The sequence below is a fragment of the Etheostoma cragini genome, chromosome 1 (genome assembly GCF_013103735.1).
Source record: "Etheostoma cragini isolate CJK2018 chromosome 1, CSU_Ecrag_1.0, whole genome shotgun sequence".
Lineage (NCBI taxonomy): Eukaryota > Metazoa > Chordata > Actinopteri > Perciformes > Percidae > Etheostoma > Etheostoma cragini.
The window spans coordinates 9,429,632-9,454,756 of NC_048407.1; the positions used below are offsets into that span (position 1 = coordinate 9,429,632).

Here is a 25,125-nt window from a genome sequence, read left to right on the forward strand (position 1 = left end):
TGCTAAACACACTTGACTACAGGAGACATAAGCTCAGACTGACAGAGTACGTACAGTATAGTTTTTGCGGTTTGCGTATGGATCACGTTCTCACCCCAAACAAATCGCTCCAGAGTTTGATTGAAAGCGTACCGAGACCACCTCTTCAAGCAGGTCTTGGAACGCTTGTTTGGTCCGCTTTTGGTGCACATCAGAGTTAGAAAGCCGCGTTCTCGCCTGCCCTAACGAACCGCACCAGCGGAGCATTTAAACTCTAGTTCAATTCAACCCAACTAAAAGCTGTAGGTGTGAAAACGCTCTTAGTCTCTACAAATGTAATGAGAAGGAAAATTACAGTTTCCCAAAGTGAATTTAAGCTTTACACTAATTGGACAGATCACACACTTGGTTGACTCCCTGGATGACCGTGCTGGGACTTGAGCTTGCAGTTGTGCTGGAGCTTGAGCGAAGAGGTTGTCCATCAGAGGGTTCGGCAGGTCCGTCCCCATTAGGTGGACCCTCAGAGCCCCGACTTTCCGTGAAGTCATGGAACTCTTGAAACTCAACCTCACTAGCGTCTCCCAGTGCAGCATGGGTAGGTGGGTCCAAGCCTAAGACACCAAGATTAAATATTAAATGGGAGGAAATGGTATGAATATGATCAGTGCGTAATTTTGTATGTGTATGTATGTATGTATGTATCTATCAAACAAAAACTTACTTGGTGTGTCTCCCTGGATGTCACCTTGGATCATCTCACTCACAAGATCTCCAAGTGAGGAATAGGATGAGCTGGAGTCATCGCATGCCTCGCTGTCACTGCCACTGCAACAGATCAAATGTATTACTATGAGCTGCCTGAAACTAGCTATGAAGTGATAAAATACACTTAACCAAACATATTTAATTGTTACGCTGAAAAGGAACTTGTGCTTTCTTACCTGTCTGTGGGGTCAGAGTCATTGCCCTCATCCTCCAAGGGACCAGCCATAGCTTCTACCAGCTGGGAGCTTCCATCATACACTCGGTAGACCACTGGCTGTAGCTGGTGAGCATACCACTTGGGCTTGTCTCCGATTAAGGAGGGGTCAAACACATCTGAAAAAGAGGTGTGCAGAGTAAATCGTTCATCTAACTTTAACGCACAATAAAAAGATACAGACTACCATCATCTCAAACAAGCCTTACTGTTATGTATCCTCTGAAAGGCGAGGTTGGTAGGATTGAGAGCCCATTCTCCATAGAACTCCACTGCCTGGGTGTGAGAAAGTTTATCTGCAAAGCAAGAGCGTCGTGGCCGAGATGCCAGAAAAGAAGTACACTGAAAAGCCACGACAGGCCGGGGGAAGAGGCGCAAGGTGCGAGTGTGCATCTGGAACCCCTGGAGAACATTTGGGGAGTTGAAGAACCGTACCATGGCGACCCTATAAAAGAAGTTAGTTTAGCATAATATTTCAGTCCGAGCTATTTATAAAAACACCTGTTGAATAAGATGAACATAGCCTCGCAGAAAGACAAACTTGCAGGAATGCAGCGTCTTCTCCCCCAATGCACGTTCATGCACCAGACCGGTGTGTTTTCAACAGCCTTACAGAGTTTGTTATGCTAACAGCAAGTTGTTATGAACAATCTAAACACCAATGCTTATTGTGTGTAACGGTTGAGCCTAATTAGATATTAGTTATCTTAAAATGTATTGAATTCTTGTAGATTATGAGGCTGAGACCAACTAGCTTCTTCTCTCCTCCAGCAGTACCACTCCAGCATAGTGTCTCTTCACACCAGCAACAGAGGGAGCAGCAGAAGATATTGACACCACAGGACTGTTAGTCCAAGGTCTTAAGCATCAATTAGTTCTTGAGTATGCAGTTATTCTAATTGCTTTTGTAGCCTATACATGCTTGACAATAGGCGGCGAGGTCTGGCGGTAATAAGTCTACAAATAAAAAATAAAAAAGATCTATAGAGTAGTACAAAATACCTTCCTGTTTTTTTTTTATTCTAAAGATGGTGAAGGGCCTCTAAATATTGGCCTTTTTACAAAAATCAACATGTCAATCTAAAAATAAACAATTATTATTCTCTTTGCATTACTGGCTATCATTCCCAAAATTCCATATCAGTATTTCTTTAAATATAATTCTTCAGTCATTTTTCCCCCTTTTTTCAGTGTTCCTCACACCTCAAACAAACAGAGAGAAAAATGGCAAATACACCATGGAAAGAGAAATTTGCGGCTTGCCTGGTGGCTACATCCACAGAATCAACGTCATTGCCGTAAATTAGAGGGTTGAACTCTGTGGAGGACGGCGAGGCTTTATCTCGTCCAGGAGGGAGCAGGGGCATCTCGTGACCTTCCTGGAACTTCTCCAGGTTCAGGATGGGTTGGGTGTTTAAACTCATGCTGGCCAAGGCCTAGAACAGGTGACAGTGACACAAGTTAGAAACAAGGCAGTGGATCTGAAGACAAAAACACAGCGCTGTGTTGGACCACTCCCACTATTGGCATCAACATTTAGTTCATAAAATAACTTTTTGCGTCACTCAATGGGACATTTTTGCCCTCTCTATTGAGGGAAAACAATTAGGGTAAAGGGGCTGACCGCTAGAATGGGGACTTAAACATGGGAAATAAAATGACCCAAAAGTATGAATCAAAATAGTAATCCCTCTTACTACCAAGCGTTTCTGCTGCCCAGTAGAGTGCTTAAGTGTGGTAAGAGATGATCAACTATTGGGCCACAACCCAATAGTTTTCCCCATTTTTACTACTGTCACAATTTGGCTTTACTCCTCTTACATACAGCATCTGAGGGATCAGTTTTGTGCATGTTGATGCCTGTGGTGGGCGTGTCATTTTGGAGAGGAAGGGCACGAGGGAAGTAAGTCACTATGCATGGTTTGCTTTAAGGGAACTGCTGCAGACTCAAATGTCAATGTTTAGCTTAGCATAATGGAACATTTAGTTGCTGGGTCTGGATGAATGTTAACTTTGTCAAAGTGATTGGCTTCATCATATCTTGTTTTGGTTACGATAACACTCACTGATGCCAAGATAGATGCACGCACATTCAGTCATGCTCAAGCCAGAGCTAAGCAGTGTATCAAAAAACTGGTCCGCAACATTCTGTGACACTGTTATGCATTTTAGTCAAGTCTTGGAAGAGTAGGAGACAAGTAGTAGTGACAAGCAAAATAATGTGAGAGAGAAGATATCCGTGCAGGGGCATTACACATTCCACAGGAGGAGAAATGAGTAACCTTATTTTCAGAGGAGAAGATCTGCTTTTGGGTGATCACGGTCAACCTAACCAGACACTGGGAAGGGGATAAGAGAGATGCGAGGAGAATCACATGAAGGCCTGGGATGATAACTTTGTGACTGACACTGGAACAGCACATGACGGAAGGGCACAACCATGGCCCTTTCCCTTTTCTTTTCTTTGTCTCCTTTCGACAGTACTTCCCGCTTTGTCTGCTTTTTGCTGACAGCGATTAAGTATGTTTTGGTGCCAACCAAATGGAACTAAATCTAGAGAAAAAAATGCTAATGTTATTTTTGATTTGTCTGTGCAAAGAAAGTGATGCCTTGCTGCTTTATGGTTTCCAAGTCTACAATTTACTATAGAAAGGAGAAAAGAAAAAGAAACATTTGTGTTTGTTTTGAGAAAGTGATGGCCGGCCAGTAGAGCAAGAGAGTGAGTGAGAGTGAAGAGAGAGACATTTTGAGAAAAAGAGGAAAATGAGGAAAGAATAGATACTCAACATGAACAACTGTGAGACACACAAACAAGCACAAATGTGACCAGATTTCTTCTACAGAATCCAGCCACTAAAACACACATGATGGCCATCCATGGTGACCAACTGGGACGAACCAGTGGTTACGATGGAGTGGTGATGACAGATACAAAAACAGCAGATCTTTTCAGAAGCATTGATAAAACTCTGGCACAATAAAGCCTGTGTAGCAAATAAAAAGCCTTAATAGTAACATCTAACTACTCAGAAAAAAATGCCGGGTGAGCTGATATAATACAACCACCATTTTTGTAAATAAAAAAAAATGGGTCGCTAGTTAGGACCAATTTTTTTTTGTTATTCAGTGTTAAGTGCAAGTATTTTCAGTGACTCTCACATTAACGGCATTCTGATTTGGCATCACATTCTTCAGATAATCAGTTAAACTATCTCCAGTGGCATTTTCTCCTTTCACATTCATATCAATACTGCTTGTTTCCAAATATACAACTGCTAAACTAAGGCTTCGCACACTCCCAAAACCCGCCTCTCAGTCACACATCCGTACACAAGGGAGAGAGCTGCTCGTAACACACACTGCTAACGAACCGGCTCTGATTCAAGGCATACAAAACAAAATATGTGTATGCAAGGATTTTAACTAAAACACAGGTTGAACAGAATATATGAGGAAAGTTTTTTGATGGTTTTATTCACTGAAGCTACAAAATGAAAAGTTACATACTCCATAAAACAGCTTCAGGTTATGGATTGACTTTGTAGCTTTTCATTAAGAGTGTTGGACTAGTCCATGTGTCATGACGATTTTGGTATGTTGGTCAAGTTCATAGAAAACTGGAAAACCATCACGGATTTCATTCATAGTTGCCATTTGGTCTATTATAATAGATAACTGGTAAACTGCAATTAACGCCTTACCCATTTTGCAGAAGACTTCACAGTGAAAAAAACACTGATGCATGGCATTGTGATCGATAGCCAATGATGGCTAAAATCTTACACATGGCTCTCTTGGCCAATAAGCACACTGAGTGATCACATCAGTAGTTTCCCTATTTGCTAAGAAGGCACTTTGTGTGATTGATGTTGCACGTAGCGTGGACGTAAAAAAAATTGAGGCGTTCTCATGAATCAGAACCAGGTTCTGATGTTATGTTAGATAATCGGGTTAGAGGGGCAAGTTAGTTACTACCAGCATTACTAAAGGTTTTTCTTAGAAAGCAGGGTCCTAGAATCAGATTTTACCTCCACGAGCTACAGCATGCAAAGAAAACAGGAAAAAAAGAAAAACATTTGTTGACATTAGTGCATTATAAAACCCATTTCAAATGCTCTCACACTCATCGACAATACCTACAACCATGATGAAGAAGGACGCCCCTACTCTTCACACTGCTGAAAGAAAAGTTTTATATTTATACAAGAGTGCAATCCTCTAATGGGACCAAACATAAATGGTCGGCTACAGACTAGCACTGGGGTTGATGTGGTTCCATATTAGGAACCGTATGTGCCAGAAGTAGACACACTGATTTTGGGCTAAGCCCTGGCTGCCACTGTGCATCAGAATCAGAAAATATTAGACTAAAAAATGTAAGGAAAAATCACCCAAAATACCATGCAGTACCTGTTTTAGATGTTTCTTAAGCTCGCCTGCTTCAGGCTCTGGAAGCGGTGGTAGAATCTCTGCATTGGTGGGCGCTATAACCTGTGGACAAAAGAAACAACAATCTAAAATTAGATTTAAAAAAAAAAAAGTTGTTGAACTAAACAATGAATTAGACTTCATCTGTGAGCTGAATGCGGACATCATCATAAAAACAGAGAAAAGTAGATCAGAGGGCAGAGCAGAACACCACGTTGATGATGTACTGACCTTGCTACTGTCGAGGTCCACAAGCCAAAGATCGTCTGGCATTTTGAAACCAGCTTTGTAGAGAAAGAAGCTGGCTGGTACACCTATAATGTAGGGAGTGGGAGCAAGAAGGAGCTGTGGGGAGAAAACATACCAATCAGTCATAATTTGATGTTAACACAACAGCCACCATTTGCAATTAAGAACTGCATGGAATCACCCACTTACTAAAAAATATGATTGGAACAAATGGTCCAAGGTTTTACCTGTTCAGCAGAGGCCATGCATGTTGGCAGTAAAGGGATGACAGGGAACATGTACTCCAGAGGGTAGATCATGGCCACAAAGGCCATGACACTCATAGACAAAGCATTGTAATCTCTGGACTGAAGAATGACCTGAGAAAAAAGCAAAACCAAGAAACTGTTGGTGGTTGTTCACTGCTTGTTATGTTCATACTATCCTATCTAAATAGACACACAATCACCAAGTTGACTTCTTTCTCTGGTGCTCTTTCACACAATTATAAGTCTCATCTATCCATATTTTCTTTTTTTGTCAGTAAAGCTATAAGCACCCTGGTTTTGCCTTGGATTCATTACAGCAACATTAAAAACTGAGCTTTTACAAAAAATTCATTTGGCAGCACAAATTGCTTGAAAAGAAGTCACTCTGAAAGCTTCCAGCCTGCACTTAGTTCAGCCAGAATGAATATAATGTATCATCTTCAAAAAAGGAACATGGATAAATACAAGATGGCAGCATCTTACACAGGCAGAGAAAATTTACTTGCAGTGGATCGAGTGTTTGTTCTGTATTTTAGCTGAATTTCTACACAAACAAAATAATAAAAACTTTTGGGTGAGAAAACATCTAATTAGATCTGATAATTTCTATAGGTGAGAGAAACAGAGGATAGCAGTATGGTCGTTCAGCAGTGTGATTGAAGCTGTAAAGCTTGGGTTGGATTGCAAATGAGCCTGTGTATCAATGTCACCGTAAACCAATAGCAACAACAGAACACTACACCTGCACCAGCCAAACAAGGATGTCTCTTCCCTACTAATGCTGCTAGCGTTAAAGATAGCAGAGACAGAGATAAAGGGGCTTTCATTTCAGTTGTATGATTTTCTTTTTGCCCATCATGGTTTCTCCACTCCAGTGAAATGACTTCAGTGAGCCTACATCTAACAGAAAATGTCTAATGAAGGTCACTCAGGGCTTTTATTAGGGGGTCTTTGAAAAAGTTTTTTTATCCAGGCAGGAACACACAGCTGTACTCCAGAAAAAACCACTGACCAATAATAACACACTAAATATAGCTATAGCTCCTTTCTCCTCAAAACAATCAGTTCGGTCTGAAATAAATTGCCAATGGTGATTTGGTTGCAGCCAAAGACAACCACACATCTGCTCCTGCATGGGGCCTCATGTATAAAAGGCTGCGTAGCTTTCATACAGAAGATGGTGTAAAGTGCGTACGGACTTTCTGTCCAATTTATAACTATAACTATAATTTATAACCCTGTATGAATCACGCGAGGGAGATAGAGTGACCCTGTCAGGAGAAAGCTTGGGGCCCCCATCTGTAGCCAGGCCCAGATGTAAAAAGTCTCTTGGCCTCCGCCAGGGCTGGCTTTGTCACCAATCCTTTTGTAGTATTAACGGACAGGATATCAAGGCATAGTTGGGGTGGGGGAGGGGTTGCAGTTCTTTAGGCTGGGGATTGCATCACTGCTTTTTGCAGATGTGGTCCTGATGGCATCATCAGCCTGTGACCTTCAGCACTCACTGGATCGGTTCGCAGCAGAGTGTGAAGCGGCTGTGACAAAGATCAGGACTTCTAAATCTGAAGCAATGGTTCTCAGCAGGAAACCAATGGAGTGCCTTCTTCAGGTAGGGAATGAGTCCTTACACCAGGTCAAGAAGTTTGAATACCTTGGGGTCTTGTTCACCAGTGAAGGGACACTGGAGCGGGAGACTGGTCGGAGAATCCATCCAGAATACATTCAGTTTATCGCACCGTTGTGACGAAAAAAGAGCTGAGCCAGAAGGCAAAGCTCTCAATTTAACGGTAAGTTTTCATTCCTACCTTCACCTATGTTCATGAAGGCTGGGTCATGACCGAAAGAACGAGATCCAGGGTACAAGCAGCTGAAATGGGTTTCCTCAGGAGGGTGGCTGGCGTCTCATTTAGAGAGAAGGTGAGAAGCTCAGTCATATGTCGGGAGCACGGAGTAGAGCCGCTGCTCCTTCGCATCGAAAAAATGAGCCATTTGAGGTGGTTCGGGCATCTGGTAAGGATGCCTCCTGGGAGCCTCCCTAGGGAGGTGTTCCAGGCACGTCTAGCTGGGAGGAGGCCTCGGGGAAGAACCAGGACTCGGTGGAGGGATAATATCTCTAACCTGGCCTGGGAACGCCTCGGGATCCCCAAGTCGGAGCTGGTTAATGTGGCTCGGGAAAGGGAAGTTTGGGGTCCCCTGCTGGAGCTGCTGCCCCGCAACCCGATACCGGATAAGCGGATGAAGATGGATGGGATGGGTGGATGGAAAAAGATGGTCAGTACACCAAGTCCTGCGCACATTTCCTTCACATGTACCGTACATCACAATCAAAGTGAAATTAAGCACACGTGAACAAGCCACCGACCCCGCCTCGCCTCCTCCCATAAATAACTATGCAACAGACAATAAATGCACCCCTGATGTCATCTAAGTCTGATCAAAACACCAAAAAAACATTACCAACTCTGAGATTGAGTTGAGTCGTGAAGGCAAGAAAAAAGAAATCTTCGTTTTGGTTTGGTTTGTCATCTTGGATAAGCAACAAGAGAAAATCTGCAAAACATGAAAAAGGAAAGCAAGAAGAGTGGCGGTGCCACAAAAAGCATTGTGCATGTCAGTCCAAATGACACACAATAAGCAGTTTGAACCCATTGATGTAATGCCATTTATCTTCTGAGTGTGGAAACTAAATCCAGAACTAAGAGTCCAGAACTAACCCAACTCAGGAGGGGGGTTGGGGGTGAGACACATGTGAGGCCAGTGTCTCAGGTGACACCCTGGATCTGCTGCGCCACGTACCCCCCGCATCAATTAAATAAATACAACAACAAAAATGTTTGCTGCATTATTTAGGAAAATTTAACAATGTTCTAAATAAAATCAGCACATCCTTAAAAGAACTGCTTAAAACAACTGATTGGTTGGAGAGAATTGTCACTAATCACTTCGTCATCATTGCTAGCGACAGACGGGTGTGTCCTGAACAAACCCGCCATTTTTTAATAGTGTAGCCAGCTCAAGGGGATAAGCGAGCGCCCACACAGAGTAGCTCCTATGGCGCCATTCTAGTGCTGCAAAGCACTCATCCGCCGTTAGCAGCCCATTGACTGCCAATCATTTCGGCACCACTTTGACAGCAAATAACTTCTTTATGCACATTAATACAATTTTTTTATTTAATTTTAAAAACTTTAGAGTCCCACTGTACGCTCTCCATCTCTGCTGATTGTGAATTATTGAGATTTCTCTTGGCAAAGCTACCAGAAGACTTTCAACTGTCAGGTTGCTCCCGTCACAACTACGTCATCAAGCTCAGTTGGAGACTGCACAGTAGTGCTCAGCCATCACCGGAAAAGTGCTTCTAATATCCTTTACTGGTCTCTGTCCAGAACAATGGGATCTGTTGGTCCATTTCTTTAACTGTATATGAGCCAGCTGCCACCAGATTCCCCATGTTGAGAATCAAAAACAACACACCTTCGACGTTGTCGGTCTGTGTGTGCGTGTTGTGTTAGGCCACGGCAGTATCCTGCGGCGTTGCTATGATGACCAGCAACGCTTGCTTCACGCATGCTGCTGTACTATTAATCTGCAATGGAAAAAGGAGGACGGGGAGCGAGCCAAGTAGAGCTGGTACGTGGGTAAGCGCCATTACTTACACATCATCCATGGAATCAATTACGCATTGCACAACTTTGCCCACCTGCGTTTCTTCCTGCGGAGATGGATCCAAGCTTGTGTGACGGCCCACACATTCTCACGGCAAGTTCACTTTTATAAATCACATTGTGTGCGTGAAAACCAGCATACGCAACCTTTTTGCGCCTACACAATGTTTACACATGAAGGCCCCGGTCTTTAAGAATACAAAAGAAAAACAAAGAGAGAGGCCTCAGGCAATAACTGATAAGAGAAGGTTTGCAATCTGAACTGACTGCTGAGCCTGTCCTTACCTTGTGCTCTAACAGGACACAGCTGAGCACCTGAAGACAGGCGTCCACGCCCAGAAGCTCTAAGGGCAGGTGCAGAGGGAAGTCGACCATGGAGAAGCGAGAGTTGTCAGGCAGGGCAAAGGTGAGTGGCCGTTTGAGTTCATGTGGTAAGACTTCCACATCCACACGCCTCTGACCAGCCACTGGTACCGGTGAACGAAGCAACCGGTACACCCACGATTCAATCTCCCGCAGGTCGGCCAGCAGCTGGCTGCCTTTCTCTTCCACCGACAGTACCCCAGTGAATACTCGCCACATGGTGTCCCTGGGAAGAACAGAGAGTGTATATTCAGAGTCATTCCTTCACAATATTTTGTTATTTTTAATTATACATCATTTTTATCAATTCTTGATCTATAAAATGTCTAACAAAAGAAATTGTGAATAATGTCCCTATTAAGTTCTGTAATTTAAATGTGATTAAATTTCCTGGGCTTTTTCTGACCGCTATTTCACTATATAACTATATATATATACACACACACACACACACACACACACACACACACACACACACACATATATATATATATATATAGAAAGATACATTTATAATTACATAAAATAGAGAGTCAAATTTGAGAAGCTAAAATCAGTAAATATCTGGTATTTTTGTTTGAAAAATCTAAAGACTAAATCGGTACACACAGTGGCTCTTATTGTCATTGTTATCATAAATGTTGAACCGACAATATGCAAAATATGTTAGGCTCTTAAGCAATTGGCGAAATATTGATGTGCAAACCCCTTCACTCTACTCACACAAGGTGTCATTAAACCTTCTCTAGAGTGTATACTCAGTGTGTGTGTAACAAGGAGGGAGATAAATCATTAGTCTTTTGAAGCCCTCCCACCAACTGCAGCTGCTAACCGAAGTTAGCCAGAGACCTCAATCTGTCAGGGCCGCCATAACACAAAGCGCTCGCAGCCATTATGCAATGGCTCTCCTCCTCCTCTGTCATTGCCACACCACTTTTCAACCAACCATGTCGGGAGAAAAAAAGATTCTCAGGTCTGCGCAGCCTTAGGCTGGACTGGCTTCAAGACTGTCAAGGAAACTAAAGATCTATTCTCATCTGTGGTACCTCGTACCATTTTTATGTAACAAATGCATCTGATTGATTGATGATATGTGGTTCCGCTGCAGAATGTTACCAGACACAAAAGGCCAAGATATATGATTTACTGACATTCCTACCAAGCCTTGTAGTGAGTCATACGGGGGAAAGCTGTGCAGGTTCTACAGCTAGGCTAGGAATGGAAGACTGTGGAGAAATCATAAATACACCTTGGCTGACCAAATATCCTCCATTCATACTGGGCCTAAGCCAGTCAACCATCCCTGGTGGTTAATTGTGAAAATATAATACTACAATATGATCAACACTTTGCTTGGAGTCTAATAGGTACTTTGCTGAATGCCATTTCTTCTGACTGTTATGTATACGAGGGTGTACCATGCAGCTCCTCCACACTTTGTCCATTTTTATTTTCTGGTTTAGGGTTTTACCTTGTACCCTTTTTTATAAATTTAAAAGGGGGCATAACTAAAAAGCGGCTCAAGTGTTAAAAACCATTTGGCCTGTCCAACTGAACTAAATTAAAATACAAATACACAATTACATAGCACGTATTATCCCTAAAACATGTCTTCATGCATTAACTTAAACCTAAAGCACTTGGTGAAATATTTGCTGTGATACAAAATGCACTGGGGATATTTTGGTTGCCGTTATTTATCATCGAGGTGGAGTGTGATTACAGCGTACTGTGAAAACATGACACAACAAACAAGCTGCAGATGGCCTGCAAAGCTGCATGGAGCCACAGACAAAACTTCTTGTTTTAATTCTGCTACGCAAACATACACATAACAATTGGACAGTGAGAGAAACAGATGGTCAAGAAAGAAAGCGGTAGGTATTGCAAAAAAAAAAGTTCCCAGCAGGAACACTGTAAAACAACAAATCTGCTATTTATTGTAAACTTCTCTAGCCTTAAAAATGTTAAACTGAAGCAAAAAGGGATTTTAAGCAACTGCGTTAATTCTGGGTTTGTGTGGTCAATAATTTGAATGCAACACCATGTCAGCATGAATGGAACGATGCTATGCAACAGTTTACAGATGATAAAGCATGAGCTGCATTCACCTAATTTTGTTGCGATTTTAAGCAGTTCCAATAAATTAATTTCAAAGAATTGCATGTATAGATTTAGGGGCCATTTGCTTTGAACAAGACTTACTGCCCCCCAAACCCTAGAGGCTGTAAAGTTATTTACAGTTGGAAATACAAAAACGACCAAGTCAAGGACTAAAAATCTCTGGCGTGAAAGTGAATACCTTGATTTCATTAAAGTCAATGATTTTATGCACTTTGTAAAATGAATGTTTTCATGGCAATCTGCCGGATTATGAGATTATGAGAGAGGTCAAAGTTGAGTGTCAAAGCAATAAGTAATCTGGCAAGCATGAACGTAGTCAGTATTTTCATTGCAATCAACCAGATTTAAGTATTTCTAGTGTAAAAAGTTTGTTTTGACAATGGCCAAAAGAACTTTGATAGATCCACCATTCAACCAAAAAAGCCCCACGCGGGGTATCTAAGATGGTAAATGTGTACTTTAAATGTGCACCAGGATGATATGGTACACATATAAACAAACAAAAAATGATGTATGCATGTATCAACATCTGAAGACGCTATCTTAAGCCTCACCTCTGGGTGGTGCGAGGAAGTCCAGCTCGTTGAGTTAGCCTCTGACTGCAGCAGTCCACCAGTCTCTTGAGAATATACAAGCATTCCCTAAAGGTGGAGAAGAAGGGGTAGTGGCTCAGTATGCACAGCGAGGTCAGCGTGCTGTTGCGGTTCCTGGCTGCCATCTTAGCAGCGCTTCGTCTCTGCTGCGGGGACTTGCTGGCGTTCAGCTCGGCACCTGGTTGTCCGCCCTCGTCTGCAGAGGCAGGCGGAGGTGCTGACTCAGCATTGTTAGGTGGCGATAGCGTGGAGGCTGGGCCTTCACTGCTGCCGTCGGACCCATCACTGGTGGTCTCCGCCGCCTGCGCTGCTGTCTCTGTGTGGCCGCTCTTGTCCCCGCGAGCACGATGATGTCCCCGCTGAAAGGAACGGTAGAAGTTGACGCAGATTCCGTAGCGGGTGATTCCGGAGTCCTTGTCGGTCAGCGTGAACACAAACGAGGAGTCGTCGCGGAGGCTAACCCTACGCTGGCGTATACTTAGGCAGCCCTCTGGTTGGCAGAAAAACACCACGTCTGGTGGGAGCGGGAAGTCGTGGTGGTCCTCCAGTGGGTAGCGGCGGAGGAGCTGAGGGGTCTGGGCCACACTGTCACTACTTGGTTGCCTGGAAGGGAGATGGGAAAACAGTTGTTTGGTCTTTAAAGCAGTTGTAGTGCTATGTCCATCGGTAGTTCTAGGTGGTTTAAAAACTCTGTTTTCTGTGCATTTTATGACTTATATCTGATGTATCTGCAAATTCATTGCCCTTAAATAAAAACAGCTTTTAATTTAATTTAAATGGTCACTATGTGATGACAGAAGAATTTCCACAAGAGAAGAATCAAATCACTTGATAGCAGAACACCATGGCTAACAAAGACGTGACAGTAGTCCAGAGTTACAGAAGCAAATTTGAAACTATATTTAGCTGTTACTATCCAAATACAAGTAACACCCATCCCACAACAACTCACTAAATGTTCCAGTAGAGATATTCAGCGGCTAACTCTGAAAACAGTGGCAGACAGGACAGTTTTGTGTTCATGTAAGTCATCTTTTTCCCCTGTGGCTAACGCACTTCAAATATCATTTGGGAGGGACTGCTGCAAACTCTAAAACAAACTTGAAAAGTGTTAAATGAAGTTAACTCTGGAAACAAACACACGGCGAGACTGGGGTTTTCAAAAAAACGTCAAGTCCCAGCAAGCCATTAGCGTACAGCGTGAGAGGCAATGGGGCCAAAGTGTCATTGAGTTTCTGCAGGGCAGAGGCGGAATCTGATTTAACTAGCAGGAAGTCCAGTTTGTCTGCTTATTATACGCTAATATTCAACGCCTCCCTTATGACTAAACTGAATAAGATATTCCTTTAAACCAAAACTACTCCTTAAAGTGGGATTAAGTTCTTACCTTGCTCCGACTACCACCAAGTAGTCAAGAAGACGGGGGCACATTTTCTTTTTCTCCATCTTGGATTGGCCACGTCCCGTGTGTCACGGCATCCAGGACTTATGTTCTCTTTAGAGTCAGTGTTGCCTTTCCATCACAGCTGGGAAAGATGAGGCGTAAAGTTGAAACACAGCTCCTTGATTATCATTGTGATGGTTAAAAGAAAATGACAGAATCCGACCTGTAACACAAGAAAAACATGGGGGGGGGGGGTCCTGTTAGGTTTCTTTATACGGCCACAATTTAATAAACACTGTACAAGTGTAAACCTGTGAGAGAAACAATGTGAATGCAGTATGAAGAAATCTGGTGCACCACACTGCATGACACCGGCCAGCCACGTGATTTTTCAGAGTTACAAAATTGTGCTTAATATGGCATCATGATTTATAGTCTATGACCCATTTCTTTTTTATGTCAAGGACTATAAAGAAGTCGTTGTTTTCACCATTACTCTCCCCACGTTTTCAGCAGTCTCCCCTTTCCCATACTACTTCAGTAAGTATTACCACTTTTTACAAGAAGCCTTTCAACCCTATATGACAGAAGGTGGTTCACATACAGGTGCATTGAGACTGGCATGGCATCTTCATTCTTCAGATTTAAAAGATACGATTTTTTTAGCGGTTGAGAAAAACATAAGAGCAGACAGAAAACCATTTAGTGCTGTCCCTGGTTGTTCAAAACACAAAGAAGTCATCAGGAAAGCTATTTTATTTCACAAACTACAATGACGGATTGGCAAAGATGCTGAACGTAATTGAATTGCATTCTGGTTTTTGTTCAACTGTGAAAATCTGACTCCGAGATAAGAAGCCCTTGAACATGATATAGATAGTTTGGATAGTAGATGTTGTAAGATGATTTCTTTCTATGAAACATCATTGTACCGTCTAGGGCTGGGCGACATGGAGAAAATCAAATATCACAATATTTTTGATTAAATACCTCCATATCAATACCATAAAGAAATTGTAGTGTGGATTTTTGGTGCTTTCACAAAATATTTACACAATGACATTTTTGATAAATAATCATCAGTAATGTGGTTATAATGAATAAGTGGGTAAAAGCAAATAATAGAACAGCTAGAACGGTCTGGTAAGTTCAGAAAATGGCATCACTTGCAGCCTTTCAACCAGGAAAAGACACCACTATGTTACAATATTACGAGCAAGGAAAATCAAGGAAGATATCTAGTCTCATATCTGGATATTGATATAAAATTGATATATTGCCCAGCTCTAACTGTACCTCTGCTAGAACTTTCCCCTGCAATATCACAATGTAAGTTTTCTTTGCAAGAAATAAAAGATGTTAACAATGGTGTCGTGGTGATGTTTTTACAGAGTGATCATTTCTGTTGGAGCACAAAATCTCCATCAGCATCTCCAGTGTACAACGAGGTTTCCTACGTTTTACCTCAAATAATAGAAGGGGATAAAAGCATCCATTTCAAAAGAGAGGACTCAAAAATGCATGGTAAATTCTTGTAGTGTTTTAGTATTGATTTGTTATGACCATCATGCCAGCTGCTTGTTTTTAATCAAAGGAGAAAGATTTTCAGTAGAGGCCATAGTAAGCTGCTGAGGGACCTTGGTGGAATGAGAACCCTTCAGAGCTCGTACTACGACCCTGCGACTGACTGGTAACTGTAGCAAACTCAACCAGCACCTCTCCACATTCCTATTCCCCAATGCCTGGAGCCACTCTCAGCTCCAGGCTTGCATCATCTCATAGATGCCACACCATACTGTAATGTTTAAAAGGGGAACTATGCTATACTAGTTTCATTTTAACCTTAATGGTTTTGGATAGTAGATGTTGTAAGATGATGAACAGCTTTGGAGTCACTGGAATGGTTATATGACTTTTTTTGAGTTGATTGGTGGTTGTCTCGCACTTTATTTATAGTATCAATACATAACAAGAGTTATTTCTACTAAGTCTTGACCACTCCATCATTTAAAAAGATCCAACAGTTTTAGTAGTTCCCTCCAGAACAAGCAACAGTGTGACAGTGGTGAGGAAAAACTCCTTTTAGGAAGAAGCCTCAAACTGATCCAGACATCAACAAGTCATTTATTAATATACACTACAGGTCAAAAGTTTGGGGTCGGGCACACAGATAGCTCAGTGGGTAGAGCGGGTGCCCATGTATAGAGGTTTACTCCTCGACGCAGCCGGCCTGGGTTCGAATCCGGCCTGTGGCCCTTTGCTGCATGTCACTCCCCCTCTCTCTCCCCCTTCATATCCTCAACTGTCCTATCAAATAAAGGCCTAAAATGCCCAAAAAAATCATCTTTAAAAAAAAAAAAAAAAAGTTTGGGGTCACTCACAAATTTCCATTGGACTCCATTATAGACAGGATACCAGCTGAGATCAGTTGCCTTGTTTTTTTTAACCAGGGCAGCAGTTTCCAGATTACATTATGTGCTTACATAATTGCAAAAGGGTTGTTTAATGTTTTCTTAGTTAGTTTTTTTGAATAATATCAGATTAGTAAACCAAATGTGAATTTGGAACATTGGATGATTGCTGATAATGGGAAATGTAGATATTGCATTAAAGATCAGCCACCCACCCAGATCAGCTGGTATCCTGTCTATAATGGAGTGAAATGGAAATTTGTAAGTGACCCCAAACATTTGACCGGTAGTGTATATTTGTGTAAAAAAACATCTTTTCCTATTCTATTTTGCCAGCAAATGCTTACAACACACTCAAGTGATGTGTGAAAAATAGGCGTTGGTTCTATTTCTAACATGCACGCGTTTTTGGCACGGCTGGAGCCGCAGGTGAGACGTGCGTGTCACGCCGACCTTAACAATGGGCATTTTCATTTCAAACTTGTGTCTGCGGTAAAAGTCTGGCTTATTGAGACTTGTCAAAAGAACTTGGTATCTCTGTCTCTCCCACAACAGATTTCTCCCAGCATGATGGCTATATGTTGTTATAAAATGGCAGCTCTGCAAAGAAGCCTGAATGCTAACTGCTAATGCTTTAGACTGCTGAAAACCAAACGCATATAAGTTATTATACTTACATCCATTACTTTTCAACACAGTGAAACAGGGACAATAGAAAAAGGTTGTTAAAAAAATATCTGACAAGTCAAGCCCACATTTACAACTGTAGTCTGATGAAAAAGAAAATGTACAGTGACAGGATCTACTTCTGCCAGAGCATGTCATACCACGGTCAACAGCCTTTAAGCTAACACCAACAAATGCCTCATTCAGAAACTCCACCCTGAAACATAAACACTATACCTAGAGCAGTATTCCACTATCCCTCAAAGGCTGTTATCTCTGCACTGATAAGCTAATGGATGTATCATTTAGCCAGTGGTTCATACTGTACAATGGATTCCTATTAAAAGAGTCACCTAGGGGAGAAAGGACTAGACTATTATCTAATAGAAAATGTCCCAAGTTTAAAATGAGCAGACCTTGATTACTTGCAAGCCAGATCCAGGCTGAGAAAAAATAATATTAACATAAACTCCTAATATTTTAGGTAAACAAAGAAAACTCTGAACTTCAAGCGTAATTGCATGTATTTATTTGAGATTTCATTAAATTCAAAAGGCCCATTAAAAAAAACTTGGTTTATATGTCATAAATATGACATAAAACATAGAAACAAGGGTAATACATAACTAATAAGATTGGAATTTCCACACATTTTGTATACAAACAGGGGTTGCGTCGTCATCCAGCAGCAGTATCACATTTTCACCAAGGTGTCAAAGTGCACTGGATACTGGATTTCAGAGGCAGTACACCTGTTTGTTAACACAGCCTGACCAATTGTGTGTTGTTGTTAATTGTCCATGTTTGTTCATGGGGCATTACATGCGTTACTGACTTGCAAATATGTTTCTCTCTCAAATGCTTCAGAGCTAATTTACCACCTAAATAGAAAGCCTGTCGTTCCAAAATGGAATGCTTATGAACAACCACTTGTTTGGCTTTATGTTCTAATTGATATCTGCATAAATAAAGAGAATGCATCTCTATCTATACTGTTGGAAAAAAAATTGTTTAGCTGTATAGCCTAGACATTAATACCAGAACATCACAACCTAATGCGATTAACACATGGTGAAGTGCATGACTAAATATAAATGAATGGCAACTGTAAGCAAATGTGGACATTTCATGTGAGTTTACAGATCCACTACTCAAAGACAACAGGCCAGACAAATGGACTGCATGTCGCCTATGTCACACATCCTATCGCAGGGTGTTATTAACCCCAGCAGCCATGGCAGCTGTGTCCAGTGGACATTAGGGGTGAATTTATCACACAGGGCTTCAGATGCATTATGTGTCTAATTATGTCTAATAGCTCTACTTGTTAGTAGAGGAGCCATTCACAGAAGGACATAATACAGGCCTGAACTATACTCATCTTAATGGAGCATGATGGTACAAGGTCAAGAATTGTACTTAATTATGGAATCGAGCCAAAATAGAGAATGCTGTTGCCATTATATTCAACACAGAATAAAACATAGTTTAGCCACATTATGGAACACTTGTAATTATCATGGTTGGGAAAAGAATAAGGTTGTCCATGATTTACAGGGTTAACATAATGAATGAGTAGGTTGACTAAACACTGTGCAATATTTGAGATGTGCGGTGCCCTAAGAAGACACCGTTCAAGTGGCACTCCGTAGTGGGCTGAACCATGTCTTGTTGAGTCAGCACTCATCACGTTTAGTAAAATTATTCAAATTCACTGCAAGCACGACTGTCTGTGCAGCTCAATGGACAAGAAGTACAACTGTCACTGAACATAAATAAGTTTATACTCTGAGACAGGTAAGAATACATATACCCTCATGTTGAAAGACTCCATTTCTAAAGGTAGCTTTTTTACACTATTCTGGCTATTTCCATCGACGTGGCACAGCTCTGAGTATGCCGCAGAGTGGTGAAAACTTGAACCTTCTTCACAGCAATGGCTAAATATAGAGAGCAAATAATTCCAACCACATTATATATTCCAACAGCCAATGCAGAACACGGAGCTCAACCCTCTTTATATTTGCAAAACCATCAGGACAATGAATCAACATGCAGGTCTGGCAACATAAATGCATCCTGGTGCCACGCCAAAGGGCTATTTCACAAAGCAGTAGAGCTGGTGCCATCCAGCACAAAGATACAGGACCACACATTATTTTTAGATGAGGGTGACTACGCCACTGCCATATTTTACTGTATTTAATAAACAAGCTTGGTACTGAGCCTTTGTTTCTGTCTCTCTCTCTCTCTAAAAAAAGAAAAAGAAAGAATCATCACAACACAATGTAATCCTCAAAGGCCAGATAATGATGTAGGTTAACACAACAGATGAATTTGGTCAGAGTTGTCTGCAGACTGCACTCACTGCTTATGTAAGCACAGAGGAGATAGATATGATTCACAGGCCTCCATCATGGATGGCGTTTCTTGCCAGTCACTGTGAACAGCAGGAAGCAGCAATGGAGAAGACTGTTGGAGTAGTTGTAATTCAAAAGGATGAAGTGTGGAAGAACTAAGAAGAATTAAGAAAAGCATTGACCGTTGTTGTCTCACTTTTAGATTGCAATCTTTTCTTATTGAACCAATCGTACGTCGTAACACAGCTAAACAGATATAAGAACTATTGTTGGTCCCAACATTCACAAAACCAAAGCACCGGCAGTGTCTGTAGATAAATAATTGTATGTGTTGACATTTGATATTTATCCTACAGTTTTCATTTGTAAGATATATGGCTGCTCAGTAGTATTCAGTATTTAGTACTTCAATACATTCTTATCTAATATTTTTGATATATCAGAATACATTTTTAAAAATTTAGCACCAAGGTGAAATTGGTTCATTTTTCTATACTACTATTCTATACCTCCTCATTGCTGACATTGATAATTACCTCATCCTTCTGGTGATTCAATCCATTTACTATCAAATCAATTGCATTATTTCGTCAGTGTTGTTTGTGTGGGAAGCTGGTTGGACATTGTGTAAGATAATACCACTGCCGAACGATGCTGTAACCGCGATACGTTAACAATACAATACGGTTAGATACAGTTACAGCTAACGTTAGGTAGAGTTGTAGAAGGCATTTTACTATCCAACAAGACAACTGTGGAGATTAGAGACCTACGCTGAGAGGACAGCACTCACAGTATCAAAGTTGAAAAGGCGATGCCAAAGCCTCCTAATAGCTTCAGGTTCTAAGTCATTTGTTTTGTATTCATGACAAGCTGTCAGAACGTGTTGATGTTAATCCCTAACGTCCTCTCACCTCCATGTTCAACCATAAAGATGCATCCTCTCACCTACATGCTCCCCCATGAAAAAGTATCATCTCCTGACGTTACAGCCATCCATCCTCTCACCTAAGTGTTAACCCCTAACCTGTTACCCAACATGTTAACCCATAAAGACGCGTCCTCTTACCAACATATTCAACCCCAAAGACACACACTCTTACCTCCATGTTCACCCCTGAGGATGTACATTCCCACCTCCACTCAGCTAGTTTTATGGTGTCCTACGTCACGGATGGATTAGCTAGGTAGCTAGCTAGCTAGCTGTCAAGTTGCTAACAGTAGCTTGAGACGTTTATCTAATAAATAAAAGCCTGTCAAACGTATAACAACACTGGCAACAACAGAAAACAGTTCGGATGTATTTAGCTAGCTTAACTATCACAGACGTTTAGTAACGTGAAGAACATCATTAATGTTACCTGCTTACATTAGCCGGTTAGCCGCTAACGTTCGCTGCGAGACTAGCTGCTGATGACGGCCTGGGTGGTGGGTGTCATCCACGGTCACAGAGGGGGAGAGGCAGCGGTGTACGAATTCAACCTTCCTTCTTGCAGATTACGGTAATGTTATATCATTGGAAACGACGTCTGCAAAGGGGTACAGTTCCGTGTGACTGATTCGCAGCATAAATAGATGATGCGAAATGTGTGTCCACCTCTCAGCTCGATGGACGGGTGGCTCAGTCAGTTACAACCTGCCTTCACAACATCCTCTTCATCATCATCAGTCTGCAGGGAGTTCCGCATACTAAGACCTAACGGAAGCGACACATAACCCTGGCGAAAACACTTAACGCGCTCTCCCTCGGGTAGCTGAGATGGTTGTTGTAGCTAGCGTTAGTTCACTCAACGACCAGTCGGAACAGTTTGTAATATTTTACGATGTTATCGCCTGACAGGGCCGACTAAAACCTTTTGGGGGCCCACAAAGACTGATCTGATAGCCACCCCAACACCCCACAAACTGTTCAGTTATTGTAAAAATACAATCGTACTATTTATAACAATGAATATTACTTCAAGGGAAACAAGCTCTGGCTAGATTAAATATCAATACTAGCCTACCTTTAGCTAACACTATTAGCGTTAAGAAGGGTGACTTGAGACATGCAGGCTATAGCCTACTGTTTAAATCCAGCATCCAGCATATTTATATCTGCCCCTTAATATATATGTATACATATAATATCACCATCACCATTTTATCAGTCTGGATATAGAAGACCCACAGGATCTAATGTGTTCAGCTGTGCACAGCAAGGTCACAGTTTTGACCGTGGCATGGTTAAGTGTATGATAACGCGGAAAGATTAAAATAAGAGCAGTTATTTTGTTTGATTAGTTTTGTTTATTTCAAATAAATGGATTGTCATATCCAAAGTGAAGTTTAAATTCTTGATCAACAAGTTATTCATTGGCAATTGATAGTACAAAGACACGCATTTACACCGGTGCCTTGCTTTAATTATTGACCAAAGAAAGGAACAAATGTGCGCCAACAGAAAGGGTCCAAGGACAAATAGACAAGTCATGAGGTGGCTTCTAATGGATTGCTTGCAATCATTCTCTTGGCCACTGAAAGTTTTTGAGTTCTAGAGAACTGGATGGCTGACAGATCATTCAGCATCATACACTGACAGTAACAGGTACATTATCATTCATCACGGCAGATATTTTGGATGCAATATTGTATCAGAACTGACCAACAGGAGAGCACTCCCGGATTAGATGAAGATACAGTTGTGTTCAGAATAATAGTGTGTTTAAAAAAGTGAATTATGCTCAAAATCCTTAGAATAGATTTTAGTTACATAATATCAATGCATTGAAAACCCTGCGCATTCAATTCCCAATCAAAACATGACAAAAATTGATCAAGTTTGTCTTATAATAATAAAAATATTATAACAAAAATAATAACAGTATTTGCATTTTTCTTTACAAACTCAAACATTTACATTTTAATCAAAGGTTTGTTTTACTTTGAATCCCTGCACTAATATTTAGTTGCATAACCATAATTTCTGAGAACCGCTTCCCATCTGTGTTGCATGGAGTTGACCAACTTACCTGTGAACAGGTCTTCCAGCCAGGACCATTTAATCACATTCCATAATTTCTCTACATTACTGGGTTTTGCCGCTGAAACTGCATTTTTTATGTCACCCCAAACATTTTCTATGGGATTGAGGTCCGGGGATTGGGCTGGCCACTCCATAACATTAATCTGGTTCATCTGGAGCCAAGACCTTGCTCCTTACTGGTGTGTTTTGGGTCATTGTCTTGTTGAAAGACCCATTTCAAAGGCATTTACTCTTTAGCATAAGGCAACATGGCCTCTGCAAGTATTTCAATGTATTGAAACTGATCCATGATCCCCGGTATGTAATAAATAGGCCCAACACCACAGTATGAGAAACATCCCCATAACATAATGTTGGCACCACCATGCTTTACTGTCTTCACAGTGTACTGTGGCTTGAATTCAGTGCATGGGGGTCATCGGACAAACTGTCTGTGGCCCCTGGACCCCAAAAAGAACAATTATGCTCTCATTAGTCCACAGAATGTTGCACCTTTGGCCAGTCAACGTGTCCTTTGGCAGATTTCAACCTATTCAGTACATGTCACTTTTCCAGCAATGGGACTTTGCGGGGGGCTTCTAGCTGATAGCTTTGCTTCACACAGCCTTCTTCTGATCCTAACAGTACTCACAGGTAACTTTAAGTCTTTTTTGATTTTCCTGGAGCTGATCATTGGTTGAGCCTTTGACATTTGGGCTATTCTCCCATCCATTCCAATGGTACTTGACCTTTTTTATTTCCCATGTCCTTCAGGCTTTGGATGCCATTACAAGGCATTTGAAATCATTTTGGCTGAGCAGCCTATACTTTTCTGCTGTTATTTATGTTTTCCCCTCTTCACTTAACTTTTTGATCAAAGTCCGCTGTTCCTCAGAGTAATGTCTGGAACGAGCCGAGTATTTCACTGTGAAATGTACCATAACCCACATGCACAACAAATGCTTCCTTGCTTCCTTAAATATGGGCCATAATTGACACCTGTTTCTTCACAGAATCAATCACCTCACTAATTGAACACTGCTATCATTTTGAAGATGCCTCTTTCCATTCTAGATTCAATTACAAAGAATGAGCAGACTGTTGGATCCGTTTGTTTTCTATGACTCTACAACACTTACTAGTAAATTATTTGCCATCTAGAAATATCACTTCTACCAAAAAATAGGATTTATGAGGTTAGTGATGTTGGACTGCTATCATTTTGAACACAACTGTATGTACCGTGAGGTTTTAGTGGGAAAAAAACAGATCTTACAGCAAGCTCTCTTTGTCAAGTTAGTCAAAGCAACTCTGCTCTTCAATCATTGGTCATGAAAGTCACAAGTCAGTAATAGATGTTTCACTTTCGAGCAAATAAACGGGATGGTGTACCATTTAAATACCAAATAAATCAAAGTATGTGTACCACAACAAGCCCTAATCTATTTAAATCAGTCTGATTTGACCATCAACACATCTAAAAGGGAAGCAGTAAATAAGTGATTGTGATTCCAAACATATCAGCACTACAGCATAGCTTTAATTCATACTGTACATACAAACAAAAGCTCTTCTGGAGTTACAAGTATTAAAATAGGTTTGCATTTCTATACATCAATAATGTTTACAGTGCTTCCTTTGAAGAGAGGAATTAAATTAGATCAGAGATGACAATTACAGTATATACAGTACAATGACCTTGATACCTACATGATAAACATAACATGTACCGTAAGAGACAAGGATTTAAGAACCAAAGACGGATGCTCATTTGATCAGAGTAGAGGACACAGAGACAAAATAACGTCAGTTTCAGTAGACCTGGGATTTGATCGGGGCATGGTGGAAAATTCACCGCAATATCAAAGAGGCTACTTTTAAACTTAATGGTTAGTGTTTGGCTCGTAATACCATGCAAGGAGCAAACCAAAAACCAAAAGCAAACTTCACATTTCTTTGCAAAGAGACACAAAAGAAACAAGAAAAAAAAAAATCACTGGTATGTTTTTAAAATGCTGCACACTTACATTAATCGGCTTCTACTGATATAGATGGGACTGTCAAAAAGACAGCCATGAAATGCATTAATAAAAGTTAAGACGGATGTAAGAAAATCGATAAAAACATTCTTAGAGCATCGATAAAATGTAAATCAAATATTCAGAGGGAAGGCAAACGGCTTGATACAATACATGGTCAGAAAATGCCAGGTCACCACGGACTTCTGTCTTTATTTGTTCTTGCTAAATGGAAACGTGTGCCTTAGGGAGTCCTTTTAATCCAAGAGGGCAATTTGGTTTACTGATATCAACCTTGACATTTAATTTAGACAACTTTTCAATTAGCAATGTAAAAATGTAGCTAAAGATGGGAAAGCTACTTGTATAACGCTGAAAGAACCAAATATTGGTGGAGCTCAATACATTTTGACCATTTACTATCAGAGGCAACCAGCGTTTACCCAGCTGGGTCAGATGTGCTCAGCCACCAGGCAGAGGCATTCAGTTATGGTCTACTGTTCCAATTAGCAATTCAATCTTTAAATCAAAAATGTTCTTTATATATATGTGTATATATATATATATATATATATATATCATAGATTAACTGAATGGGAAACACAATCAAAGCAGTTAGAGTTGCATAGCAAGTACTGTAGTATTTTCATCTGT

General features: G+C 41.0%; 1 protein-coding gene across 35 annotated transcripts in view; it reads right to left on the reverse strand.

Moving 5' to 3' along the window:
• Nucleotides 1-21,190, reverse strand: part of madd (MAP-kinase activating death domain) — a 57,920-nt gene extending 36,730 nt beyond the window's left edge. For 11 of the 35 annotated variants that reach the window (XM_034871862.1, XM_034871852.1, XM_034871819.1 and 8 more), the window contains exons 1-13: nucleotides 20,811-21,189; nucleotides 14,016-14,235; nucleotides 12,590-13,231; nucleotides 9,834-10,137; nucleotides 5,863-5,994; nucleotides 5,618-5,731; nucleotides 5,369-5,449; nucleotides 3,241-3,297; nucleotides 2,222-2,394; nucleotides 1,168-1,403; nucleotides 921-1,077; nucleotides 701-804; nucleotides 385-590 (exon numbers count right to left, since the gene is read on the reverse strand). In XM_034871862.1, the coding sequence (XP_034727753.1) occupies nucleotides 385-590; nucleotides 701-804; nucleotides 921-1,077; nucleotides 1,168-1,403; nucleotides 2,222-2,394; nucleotides 3,241-3,297; nucleotides 5,369-5,449; nucleotides 5,618-5,731; nucleotides 5,863-5,994; nucleotides 9,834-10,137; nucleotides 12,590-13,231; nucleotides 14,016-14,074 (2,265 nt within the window). In that variant the 5' untranslated portion in view covers nucleotides 14,075-14,235; nucleotides 20,811-21,189. Of the gene's footprint in view, nucleotides 1-384; nucleotides 591-700; nucleotides 805-920; nucleotides 1,078-1,167; nucleotides 1,404-2,221; nucleotides 2,395-3,240; nucleotides 3,298-4,986; nucleotides 4,996-5,368; nucleotides 5,450-5,617; nucleotides 5,732-5,862; nucleotides 5,995-9,833; nucleotides 10,138-12,589; nucleotides 13,232-14,015; nucleotides 14,236-20,810 lie in introns of all 35 variants that reach the window. The other 24 variants (XM_034872014.1, XM_034871966.1, XM_034872023.1 and 21 more) reach the window with 7 other exon arrangements.
• Between the last annotated feature and the right edge of the window lie 3,935 nt (nucleotides 21,191-25,125).